Source organism: Bos indicus x Bos taurus, chromosome 11 (genome assembly GCF_003369695.1).
Source record: "Bos indicus x Bos taurus breed Angus x Brahman F1 hybrid chromosome 11, Bos_hybrid_MaternalHap_v2.0, whole genome shotgun sequence".
Classification (NCBI taxonomy): domain Eukaryota; kingdom Metazoa; phylum Chordata; class Mammalia; order Artiodactyla; family Bovidae; genus Bos; species Bos indicus x Bos taurus.
In genome coordinates, this window is record NC_040086.1 from 87,521,006 (window position 1) to 87,533,027 (window position 12,022).

The following is a 12,022-nucleotide window of genomic DNA, read 5'->3' on the forward strand; positions in this document are numbered from 1 at the left end:
GGAGATGAAGACAATACAAACACACATCCCTTGGAAAATAATGCTGTTACTTTGGGTTTTGCTGTTACATGTGAATGTGTTAGAATAAAAAGGAATTTGCGCAGGTGGACTCAGGTAATGGGGCTGTACCATAAAGAAGGCTGAGCGCTGAAGAATTGATGCTTTCAAACACCATGCTATTTATATAAAATATGTGGTTCACGGTGAAATTTTGTGAGAGAAAAGAGTTGCATGAATGGTGTATTTCTTTTTCTTTACTTTTAGGTAAGAAATGAGAAAGTTGTTTGGGTAAATTAGGGCTTGCTGAATGCTGAGTCTGCCTGTGGTGTATTGTTATAGTAAATACCTAGGCTTGATATGGGCAGGTTGTCTTCTCTGTGTTAGAAACAGTACGATGTAATAGAGTGTTTGGACTTGAACTTTGGAACTTGAATGGTGGAATGACTTCTGTGTTCAGTCACTTTGTTGAGTGCTCTCTACAAATATTCCACTTAACTGTCCCTACAGTCGTGGTGGTGTTAGTCATTCAGGCATGTCTGACTCTCTGTGACCCCATGGACTGTAGCCCACCAGGCTCCTCTGTCCATGGAATTCTCCAGGTAAGAATACTGGAGTGGGTTGCCATTCCCTTCTCTAGGGTATCTTCCCCATCCAAGGATCAAACCCAGGTCTCCTGCATTGCAGACAGACTCTTTACTGTCTGAGACACCAGGTCATTATTCACTGTACAGAGAAGGAGACCGTAGTTCCAAGAGGTGAGGTCACTCAGACCAGTAGCAAAACCACTAATGATCAGTCCTGGACGTTTGTGAAATTAATTTCTGTGGTTATTGCTGATTTATGGAGATTCTTTTAAAGTTTTCTTTTTAATTAGAGGAAAAGAGATTCTCACCTTCTTACCAGATAGCATAAACAGCCTGGGTTATTTTTTGAAAGAAGAGCAAGTGTGTTGGAGACGTAGTGACTGGGTTTGTCTTCATCATCATTAGAACGCAGTGTTGGGGTCTTTTTAAAAGGCTTTACCTCCCAGAGAAATATTTGAATAAAAGTGATTTTATTCTCTCAATAATCTACCTTAATTTAAAATTGTTCAGTCTTTTGCAAGTTCCATGCTTGAGGCTGATACTCACTTAATTACATAAGTATAGACTTTAAAGTGCTACTTTAATGTCACTTGACCTTGACTAAGAAAAGACTTTTAAGTACTTTCTGATACATAAATTTGTATAGGGAAAAGACAGTGATCCCATCCTGCTTGCTGCTGCTGGCTTATTAAACAGTTCTTATTTAGAGTACGTATGGAGAGAGAATCAGAAGATAAAAGGGCAAAATATTTGATGACCTGAAAAACGGTAGGGCATTTTGCTGAAAGGGTGTTATAGGCAGGTGAGCCTGGGCACCTATTTCTCTCAAAAGTGTGAGCTTTTGCTTACACTTAGTGAAGCCCAGAGAAGAGATGGGATTGCTCGTCTTTTCCTGGCCTGGAAATTAATCTTAGTTGGTATGATAGACTATGTGCCTTAGCAGGACTTGCCTTGGGAAGAAGGTAACAGTTTCAGGATGGGGTTGGCACGATTTGCCTTTCAAAGTTTCAAGAAGTCTCATATAGAACTCATTTTGTTGGAGCATAGCTTCATTTCAAAAACATGAATTATTAGAGCGCTGTTATTTAGCATAGTACAAGATAATAGATAATAGTACAAGATAATAGAATAAACTTTTTTCCTTAGACACGAGAGCTTTAGAAAGTGTTCAGAGAACAGACTTTATTGAAAATAAAATCCAACGAAGAAAATGATAAAAGTTAAGAAATGAGTAGGATGGAACCCCAAAGGACAATGGACAACTTTAATTACAAGTAAATTACTCTTAATAGCTAAACTGCCAGTGATATTTATTAAAAACAAACGCTAAGGTGCTTTCCCACGCGGTCCTTACAGCCACCTGTGCTGTAATACTGTATCTCAGCTTTATTGTTGAAGAAAACAGAGATTCAGAGACCTAGATGCTTTCCCCAGGTTTATACAACTGGTCCCCAGCAGGCTCAGAATTTGAAACCCAGTCTGTTCAGCACCAAAGCCCCATGCAGCCAGCTGCTAAACTCAGCTCCCCACTGACCTTCACAACATGCGGATTTTCCATGGGAATCAGGCAGTGTCCTGTCCATTTTATTTCAGGGTTGTTTTCCTTCATTGATAATTGGTGTGTGTGCAAGTAATATAAATTAATCTTAGTTTGAAAGCTGAATTGGGAAGCTAACATTCTTTAGTTGTACTTCTTGGGTTAGTTTGTTAATTTATCCAGACTTGGCAGCTGAGCAGTGAAGCCAGTGGGATAAATCCTCACTTCTTCCTTCATCTCTCCCCGCCCCACCGCCGCCTGCATTCGCCAGCACCTTGCTTCATCAGTCTCCTCTCGGGTTGTGTGAGGCGTGGACACCTGAAAGGCATTTGAGACCGCCCCTGGCGCGGTCAGCTCTCAGTGGGTGGTGGGGACGCCCTGCTGTCCTTGTGCTCCTCCCGACCCCTCCAAGCCCTCCAGCCCGCCGTTGCTCTGTAGCTCCAGCTTCCTTAGATCGCCGCACACATCGTCTTCCTTGCTGCCCTTGCTTTGAAGATCTTCACAGAATGAACTGAATCACCTTTTTCCTTTTCTGCTTTTCCACCTATGTGGTTTTCACCCCGAAGGGTAATGGAAGAAAGGTGAGTGATTGTCTGTGCAGGTGGGAAGGGAGCTCAGCACCCTTTCTTACAACAAGCAGCTCCTGAAGAGCCAAGACTGATAGGTTCCTGGTCTTCCCGTTGGGAGGGGCACTGGGTCTCTGACTTGGAGGGTGGTCGTCCCTGGGGTTGCAAAGAGTTGGACACGACTGATCGACTAAGCGCAGCACAGCACAGGAAAACATGAAGCCTTTTATAGACTTTAGTTTTCACGGTTCTGGTTTTAGTAGCAATTAGAATAGACTGAAATTTGGATGCATTTTTGTGGGTAATTGTCTTTCTCAATTTAAGATTCTGTCATTACACTGACTTCTAGAACAGTTTTTGATGTTTTTAAAACCTTTAAAACTTCATTTCTGTGTATTTATTGATTTAAGGACTATCTAATCAGATGATATTTTTAACTACAATCCAGACGTCTGAAATCTTGATGTAAACTATAGAAGTCTATGCCTTTTTTTCCCCTTTTCTCTTTCCTTTTGGCCAAGTGCAAAGCGTGTGGGATCTTAGTTCTCTGACCAGGGATTTAACCCATTCCCTCGGCAGGAAAAGCACCGAATCCTAACCGTTGGACCACCAGGGAATTTCTGTAGAAGTCTTTGCATTTTGAGCAATAAAATCATCGTGCTTGATACCAAGAGCCAATACCCAATTTTATTTCTATCTTTGAGTCAACTTTGGAAATTTTCTTTATAAAACACCAGTAAGTGACTTCGTTATGTTACAGAGACAGATGTGGGAGCAGAGTTAGATTTTATAAAAGAGCTGATTAGTCACCACATGGTTTGGGTCCTTTCTGTCGTCTGTAAACAAAGTGAGAAAGAAAAGGACCCAGTGCCCTCATGTATCCGTGTCTCGGTTTGTGGCTGGTCTAGTGAATACAGCTGAGCTCCTTTCTTGTGTCATGAATAAGGCTTTGTAAAAGAACAAACACAGCCCCTCACGACTTGTATTGTGTTTGTAGCTCGTGGAGACCTTGTCGTTCCAGGTGAGAGGGCTCCTCGGCGGGGAACCCGGTAGGCCCTGTCTTCCGAGGATCAGCAGTTTTATCAGGGAATGTAGATGACCTGCACGTCTCTAGGAAGACAGGAAGAGAGAATCTGGAGTCTCCCCATCCAGGGAGAAGCCCAAGTGGGGACCTTGGGGAGAAGGTCCCTTCACCCCAAGAGGACAGCGGCACAGTAGCGACTGGGAACAGAACAGGGGCCTCTGAGTCTTGTATGAAGATGATGTGGTGGCTGGTTTTTGCTGGTAAAGCAGCTGGTTTTGTAAAAGTGTTTTAAAATTCTTCTCTTAAAGTCACAGACTAACAGAGCTGGTTTCCAGCCACAGAGCTCAGCTCATGCTCTGAGTGAGGGCTGGCAGGCTTGTTCCACCCTGGGGGCTTTTCTAGGTGTGGATATATTTTCAATTTTTAGAACTTGAATTTACACCCCCCCCCCACCCAGAAATCATATTTCCATACAAGCCTACCAAATCCTACTTTAATTAACTAAAATCCACAAATTTTCTCACCCCAAAGTAGCAATAAAACTGGTCAAAACCATTGTTGGGCTCTGAAAATTTACTCAAACAGCAATTCGAGAAGCTTTTATTTAAAAGAAAACTGTTGACCTTTGAGTGAAAACAGTGGGAACGGTGGTGTTCCTGCCTGGGCTCCCCTCCACCCCTCATTCCCTGGCAGAGAGTTCTCCTGGGGCAGAGACGGCCGCAAAGACCACAGCTTTGGTTGACTCGGTTCGGGGTGGAAGGCAGAAAACCCGGGCAGTGGCTCACAGAGGACATCTCTAGCTCTCCCCTCCTGAGGATTTGGTCTAATGTTTAGCAGAGAGTTCTTGGCAGCAAGAGAGCCATGGAGAAACTATAGAAGATACCGATACAACCATGGCTGCCTGGAGACTGCCTCCATGTCAGGGGATTCTGGAGGGCCTGAAGGACAGAGACGGCCAGGGCGGGCTTGAAACCTGATGGACTGTTGGATGAGCTCTCAGACCCACACCTGGAACCCTCAGCAGAAGCCTTACTGGTAGCAGATTTTTAAGCACAAGCCCTGACTAGCCATTGACTGACCACTGAGATTACAGACACAGGGGAGACTCCTAGAGTAAGGCTGAAAAATAAAACCGTGAATTTAAAAATCGGAGGGGAGATGTCAGCCGCTGTGTACCATGGGTAAGAGAGATGCAACAGAAACAGCACACTCCAAAATCACTGCAAACAGTGACCACAGCCATGAAATTAAAAGACACTTGCTCCTTGGAAGGAAAACTGTGACAGACCTACTGTGTGCTTAATCGCTCAGTCATGTCCCATTTTGGCAATCCCCATGGACTGTAACCTGCCAGGCTATTCTGTCCATGGGATTCTCTAGGCAGGAATACTGGAGTGGGTGGCCATTCCCTTCTCCAGGGGATTTTCCCGACTCAGGAATTGAACCTGGGTCTCCTCATTGCAGGCAGATTCTTTACCATCTGAGCCACCAGGGAAGCCCATGACAGACCTAGACAGTATATTAAAAAGCAGAGACATTACTTTGCCAACAAAGGTCCATCTAGTCAAAGCTATGGTTTTTCCAGAAGTCATGGACAGATGTGAGAGTTGGACCATGAAGAAAGCTGAGCACCGAAGAATTGATGCTTTCAAATTGTGGTGCTGGAGAACGCTCTTCAGAGTCCCTTGGACTGCAAGGAAATCAAACCAGTCAATCCTAAAGGAAATCAACCCTGAATATTCACTGGAAGGACTGATGCTGAAGCTGAAACTCCATTTGGCCACCTGATGTGAAGAGCTGACTCATTGGAAAAAACTCTGATGCTGGGAAAGATTGAAGGCAAAAGGAAAAGGGGACAACAGAGGATGAGATGGGTCATTGGCATCACTGACTCAATGAACATGAATTTGAGCAAACTTTTACATATGGTAATAGTAGCGCAAAGGACACAGAAGAAAATGGAGCTGTATTGGAACAAGCTTGCTGTTTTATTAGAATTAAGTCAGTGTTGATCTGAACTAGGTTTCTGGCCTGAGCGGCCAGGTGGACTATGTCATGTAGGAAATGGGGTGGCTGGGGAGAGGCAGCTTACTGGGTAGGGGGGGCTTTCTTTGCATGTTACATTTGAGAGGCTTCATTAAATATTCATGTGGGAACAGCAGTCAGACAAGTGTGGTGGTCAAGGTAGAGGGTTTCAAGCCTTCAATGCAATGATATTCAGAAAGAAATGTGCCTGGAAAAGAGAAGAGGACTGAGGCTTCATTTACCAACTGGTCTGGAGTCACCAGCTAGGAAGAGACCAAGCCAACTTTCCAGCCCAAGCCAGTTTGAACTCCAGAGTCGACTTCTGTGTTTCTTGATATGCTCTAATTTATAAACCTGACTTTTTCTCCTTCGTTTCTGCAGCCGATAGAGTATGAGGTATTTTTTAGTTTCTCCTTGGAAACCCTCAGCACTTGCTGTCACATCCCCATCTTAACTCATAACTTGTTTCTTCCTGCTACATAACTGCTCCTCTGACTCCCAGCCTTATCTCTTACCATCCATCCTGTGAATGGGTTAGTCTCTGTTACTTGCCTAAAAACTATTTCACTAGATCACTCTTTGCTCAAAAATCTTTGAACGCCTGCAGGAGAATAGCCAGAAATACTCAAGACACTCATGACCCTTCCGAATACCCTGAACCCTATTTTATGCACTAACTTATTTCCTGTAGTTTCTCCCAGTTTTCACTGGTACATGTCAGGCTGGCCACTCCTGGGTCTGGGCATTTAGCCTCACAGGGAGGCATCATCTCCTCTGTGTCGCTCCTGTTCAATATTTGTGGCTACATCCACATCAGCGTTGTTCCGGGAGGAGCCCTCAGTTACTTCCCTGGCCTGCAATGAACATCTTTTCACACTGCTTCCATTCTGCTCTGCCACTTTATGGAATGCCTTCTCTTTGTCAAGCTCAGTGCCAGGCTCTCATAGACTCAGACGTCTGAAATCTTCAAGGAGTGCCATCTAGGGAAGGGTACAACATCTAAGAGAACAGTTTTCACAAGATGTGATAAAGATGCTCTAAATAGACATGGTGAGACAGGGGTGACTGGCATCTCAATAGCTAATCCTGGAAAACCCAGCACTGTCACTCACCATTGGCTGTCAGACGCTGCGGCTGTGCTCCCTGGCTTGATGTCAGGTTCCTGCAACGGAGAAGTCGTATCTCACTGTTCTTTCTGTTCCTTCTATAAAAGGCAAGTGTGTTGAGTTAAAGTGAGATCTGTAACAGACAAAACTCTCCGAAGAGATAAGGCATGTGATTTCAAAATGTAAAGAGTGGCTACTGTATATCTTTATGAGAATGTGTTTATAAATGTGATAATAATGGAAGAGGGCTTCTCTTGTGGCTCAGTGGTAAAGAATCCACCTGCCAATGCAGGAGACACAGGTTTGATTCCTAGGTTGGGAAGATCCCCTGGAGCAGGAAATGGCAACCCACACCAGTATTCTTGCTGGGAAAATCCCATGGACAGAGGAGCCTGGTGGGCTGTAGTCCAGGTGAAAGTGAAGTCGCTCAGTTGTATGTGAGTCTTTGTGACCCCATGGGCTGCGGCCTGCCAGGCTTCTCTGTCCATGGGATTTTCCAGGCAGGTATACTGGGGTGGGTTGCCATTTCCTTCTCCAGAGGATTTTCTCGACCCAAGGGTCGAACCTGGGTGTCCCACATTTCAAGCAGACTCTTTGCTGTCTGAGCCACCAGGGAATCCCGGGCTGTAGTCCAAGTGGTCCCCAAATGTCAGACATGACTTGGCAGCTAAAAAGCAATAGTGGAAGGAGCCTTTCAACTTGGCTTAAGAGATCACCTAGTTAGATAGTTGATACTCACTGATTGGTTACCTGAGGATAAACTTAACCTTTGGTCCTAATACCTTAGCAGAAACAAAGTATCTTAGAATGTGTTATTGTGTACAAAGTAAAAACAGCAAGAAATGTTAAGGATTGCATTTACTAAAATTCCATTAAATTGATAACTGGACTTTTAGAATAAGATGCAAGTACTATCAAAAAGATTTTAGAAACTGATGTTTTAATGATGGTTATAAAACTAAATTTTGAGGCTTCCAGTAATTGTAGTAGATTCAACACACACGTTGATCTGAAACTCAAAGAGGCTGAAGCTGGAACCTAAGTGCTGGCAAAGCTGGTGCTATTGAGGATGAGCCAGTCTCTCCTGACAGGTCCAGGGTGGGTGGAAGGTGGCGTCTGGGGAGCAGAGCCTGTGTGCAGGCTGTGCAGCTGCGGACGGCTTGGTCCTGGCGATCCGTGCTGGACCCTTTGAAACTATGCCTGTGTTACTTTCGTAAAAGTAGAGTGAGATGAAAGAAGGGCCAAACTCACTCTGGGTTGCTGGTTTTAGAATAATGGCCTCATTCTCAGGTATGCCACCCCGTAGAAAATGAATTCTTCAGGTTGCCGCGCGCATGACAGCCACTAACTATAAACGAACAGACTTGATTAATCATAAATTTTTAAATAGGAAACTTGAACAGTTTATAAGCAGTCAGTCTTTCCAGGTCCCTGCTGACTTTATCAGACTTAAGGTCCTATTTTGAAATATACCCAGAAATAGAACACTTATCTTTTGTTTTACTTCATTCACCTGTAGGTCCCAACTGTTATGCCTAATAGTTGTGTTCGTATGCACATGACTGTGTGTTTGTATTTAAAGGCATGGGATTGGATAAAATCCTTTTGGAGATGGGTATAAACGGAGAAGAGGACTGAACCCTGGAGTCCCAGGTTGAGAAGGAATCTGCAAAGGAGATTATAAAATTTGTTTCCAAATAATTTTAAAATCAACTTTCTTTAGGTAAAAATTACCTTAAACAAAGTAGGACCACCGGTTCAGTGAGTTTTAACAAATGTCCAGACCTGTGTAACTACCCCCCAAATCCAGACACAGGACACTTCATTCATCCCCCAAGGTTCCCACATTCCCTTTGTAATCTATACAGCCCAGCCCCCTGCAACCTGCTCGCTCTCTGCTTTTTACCACCTTTGATCAGTTCGTCTGTTTTAGAATTTCATGTAAATCGAACTGTATAGTAAGTAGGGCTTCCCAGGTGGAAATCCCATGGACAGAGGAGCCTGGTGGGCTACGACCGTGGGGTCCCAAGAGTTGGACACGACCAAGCAACTAAGCACACACCACAGTTAGCCCTCAGATGTATTGGCCTTTGCTGAATTGGGGCCGCACCCAAAGCCCCCTGAACTTGAGCACCCTGAAAGTGATGAGTTTCGTTTGACTTCAGCACATTAAAACAACGGCTCACTTATAAGTTTTTGTCTTTCTCTCCATCAAGATTTTGAACCTTTTGGTGATGTTGCCTGTTTTCCTCATATGGGAAGAATTCTTTTTCAGTTCTCGACATTTCAAGCTCATTAATTCCCATAGTCCCTGAGCACTTTGTTTTTCCCTGAACAATTTCCACTTCATATCTAATATCTAGAGAATGGGTATTTTAGATGTGGTTTCTCTTTTTAAAATGGGGCTGTAATTCAACACTTACATTTGAATGAATAATAAAATGTTCTCTCTGGAACTCTTCAAATCTTGTTGATTTCATTTTGTTATAAAGGATGATAATATCAGAAAGCTTTTAAAACTGCACAGAGCAGAAATCCCAGCTCATAGTGGTATAATGGTAACCGGTGCAGAGAGATTCCCCTTTCCAGTGAGAAGTCATGAGGCGAGGCAGTTCTTGTTGATTAACTCAGCAACTCTGTTTTTATGAGGGCATCAGAAAGTCCTGTATTTTGTTTTATTTAGCTTTTCTGCTTCACCATCTCACCAGATTGTCTGTAGGCTAGCTGGGCTTGGTTGACATCACAGTAGCAAGGGTCCCGTGTTGTGTTTTGCCTAGTTGCTTACCTGTGTCCGACTCTTTGCAACACCAGGGACTGTAGCCCACCAGGCTTCTTTGTCCAAGGGGATTCTCCAGATAAGAATACTGGAGTGGGTTGACATGCCCTCCTCAGCAAGTGTCCTACTTGCTATTTAAGGAGAAAGCTGTTCCAAAAGCTCCGTGTCATGTTTCACTGACTATACTTAAGTTTCATGCCCACCTGTAAACTGTCAGTTGCAGGGAGTACGAGACCACAGTGACTGAGTTAGTCAGTCAGTCTCCCTCCCTGTGTATCTGCCTTTTCTAAGGGAGAGAATGAGGGTTCAGAAGTAATGTCACTTTCTCAAGATCACACAGATAATGGGGCCATTATTTAAATCTCAGGTCTGCTTGGATTTTATGTGCATGTATGTTTTTCTGTTTGAAGACATTCAGTGAAACATACGCCCTGACCACAGCACTGATGAGAATACCATGCATGTATGTATTGGCCTGTATGCCTGTTTTCTTCTGCTGATGCTGAACTTGACAGATCAGAGGCTTTCCCTGTCACCTTTCCCTGCAGCCTAACTCGAAAGATAACAGTGAAAATGTGGTACTCTTTGGTATCGCTTAGGAATGCATTTCAGTTCTGGATAATAGGAAAAAACTCAGCACCTCAGATTTTTTCTGGACTTAGGTTATTCAGAGCCAGTGTAGCTGCTCAACAGTGTTTATTAAAGAGGCAGGTTTCTTTCTTGTTTTGCAGTTCTGTCCTTCGCCTGTTAGCTCGCTACTTCAGGAATGCAAGATGATTGCTGCTACAGCCATCAGATCCTTTTTCTGGGCAGAAGGAATTCACACCACACCAGCTACTTGTATCCCCTCTTTTTTCTTTGATTCTACAGAATGCTTTCATTGATTTTTGACAAACTCATAACTAATCCATGATCGCAATTCAATCATGAGTTGACAGAATTAGACCACAGATTTTTCTGGTTCAGTGAAGAAGTTGCTCACATCATGGGCAAACAAATGTGGTTCAGTTAATGAATGTTGATTGATATTTTTGTTTATGTTAATGAGTAAGTTGAAAGTGAAACACTAAAGATACAGAAACTTCTGTATCTTGACGCTTCTCTCTTTTTGTCCATAATGTGAATAAGAGCAACTTCTTTGCTGAATTGAGGAATAGTTTTTGAATGCTAGAAGAATAAGATTTTCTGGGTTTTGTTGGGGATGGAGGGTACACAGTGTTACAGCTGCAGGTCATGACATACTTTTAAAAGTTTAACCTGTATTATTAGCATTCTCTTCATTGCTTCTGATTCGGGTCAGCAAACTTCTTTCATAAAGAGCCAGATAGTAAATATTTTAGGCTTTGAGGGCCTTGTAGATGCTGCTGCAACTATTCAGCTCAGGTGTTCTGAGGCAAAAGCAGCCATACACAGTATACATGTAAATGGCCATGAGTGTGGTCAAACAAAATTTGATGGACAGAAGCAAAGCAGGGAGCAAGATTTATCCTACAGGCTTTGGTTTGATTATTTCTGGTTTGAATAATCTGTTCAGTCGGTAAGTCTTGTCTGACTCTTTTGTGACCCCATGGACTGCAGCACTCCAGGCTTCCCTGTCCTTCAGTATCTCCTGGAGTTTGCTCAGATTCATGTTCATTGAATAATCTATAGTGTTTGCCAATTTTCAAAGTGTAAATACTTTTACACCACTAAATTTGGCTTCCTATATTGAATCATTTTTGCATTTATCCAATAAACCCTGCTTGGTCAAGGTATCTTATTTTAAATTACAATTAGTTTTAGTGTGCTAAACTCTTATTAAACATTCTTTCAGTTATCTAGTGCAGACTTCTTTGCTCAGGAATAATCCAGGTAGATCAGAATTACCTATTTGTCTGAAGTTTGAAAGGACCCTTTCCTAAAACCTCCTGAATGGTCTATTTGAAAATACATTGGGTTTTTATGTTTTTCTGTTGATTTCTTCTATATTATATATGTTTAGAAAGTCCTTCACTAATTTGAGGACATTTGAATATTTATCCATAGCTTGTATGTGTTTTAGTTTTATACTGTATATTTAATTATTTTATCCATCTAGGATTGTTTCAATGAAGGTATAGCTCCATTCACCCACCCAAATTGTTTAACTCATTAGGCGATAATCCATTCATTCCTGCTAATATGCATTGCAGCCTTCATTTTACACAGTAGTATATATTCTAGAGTCTGTTTGTGAATTTCTGTTCTATTGATATGTAAATTATTCCCCCAGATGATGTTTTAAGTTCTTTTTTAAAAATAATTAATTATGTACACAATGGAGTATTACTCAGCCATTAAAAAGAATACATTTGAATCAGTTCTAATGAGGTGGATGAAACTGGAGCCTATTATACAGAGTGAAGTAAGCCAGAAAGAAAAACAC

General features: G+C 42.6%; 1 protein-coding gene across 3 annotated transcripts in view; it reads left to right on the top strand.

The window, feature by feature from the left end:
• MBOAT2 (membrane bound O-acyltransferase domain containing 2) overlaps nucleotides 1-12,022 on the top strand; it is a 107,888-nt gene that overhangs the window by 61,999 nt on the left and 33,867 nt on the right. Inside the window, exon 1 of one of the 3 annotated variants that reach the window (XM_027556121.1) lies at nucleotides 2,502-2,702. The exons of the other annotated variants lie outside the window; for them this stretch is intronic. Coding sequence (XP_027411922.1) covers nucleotides 2,668-2,702 — 35 coding nt within the window. The 5' untranslated portion in view covers nucleotides 2,502-2,667. Of the gene's footprint in view, nucleotides 1-2,501; nucleotides 2,703-12,022 lie in introns of those variants that run through there. 3 annotated transcript variants of the gene reach the window in all.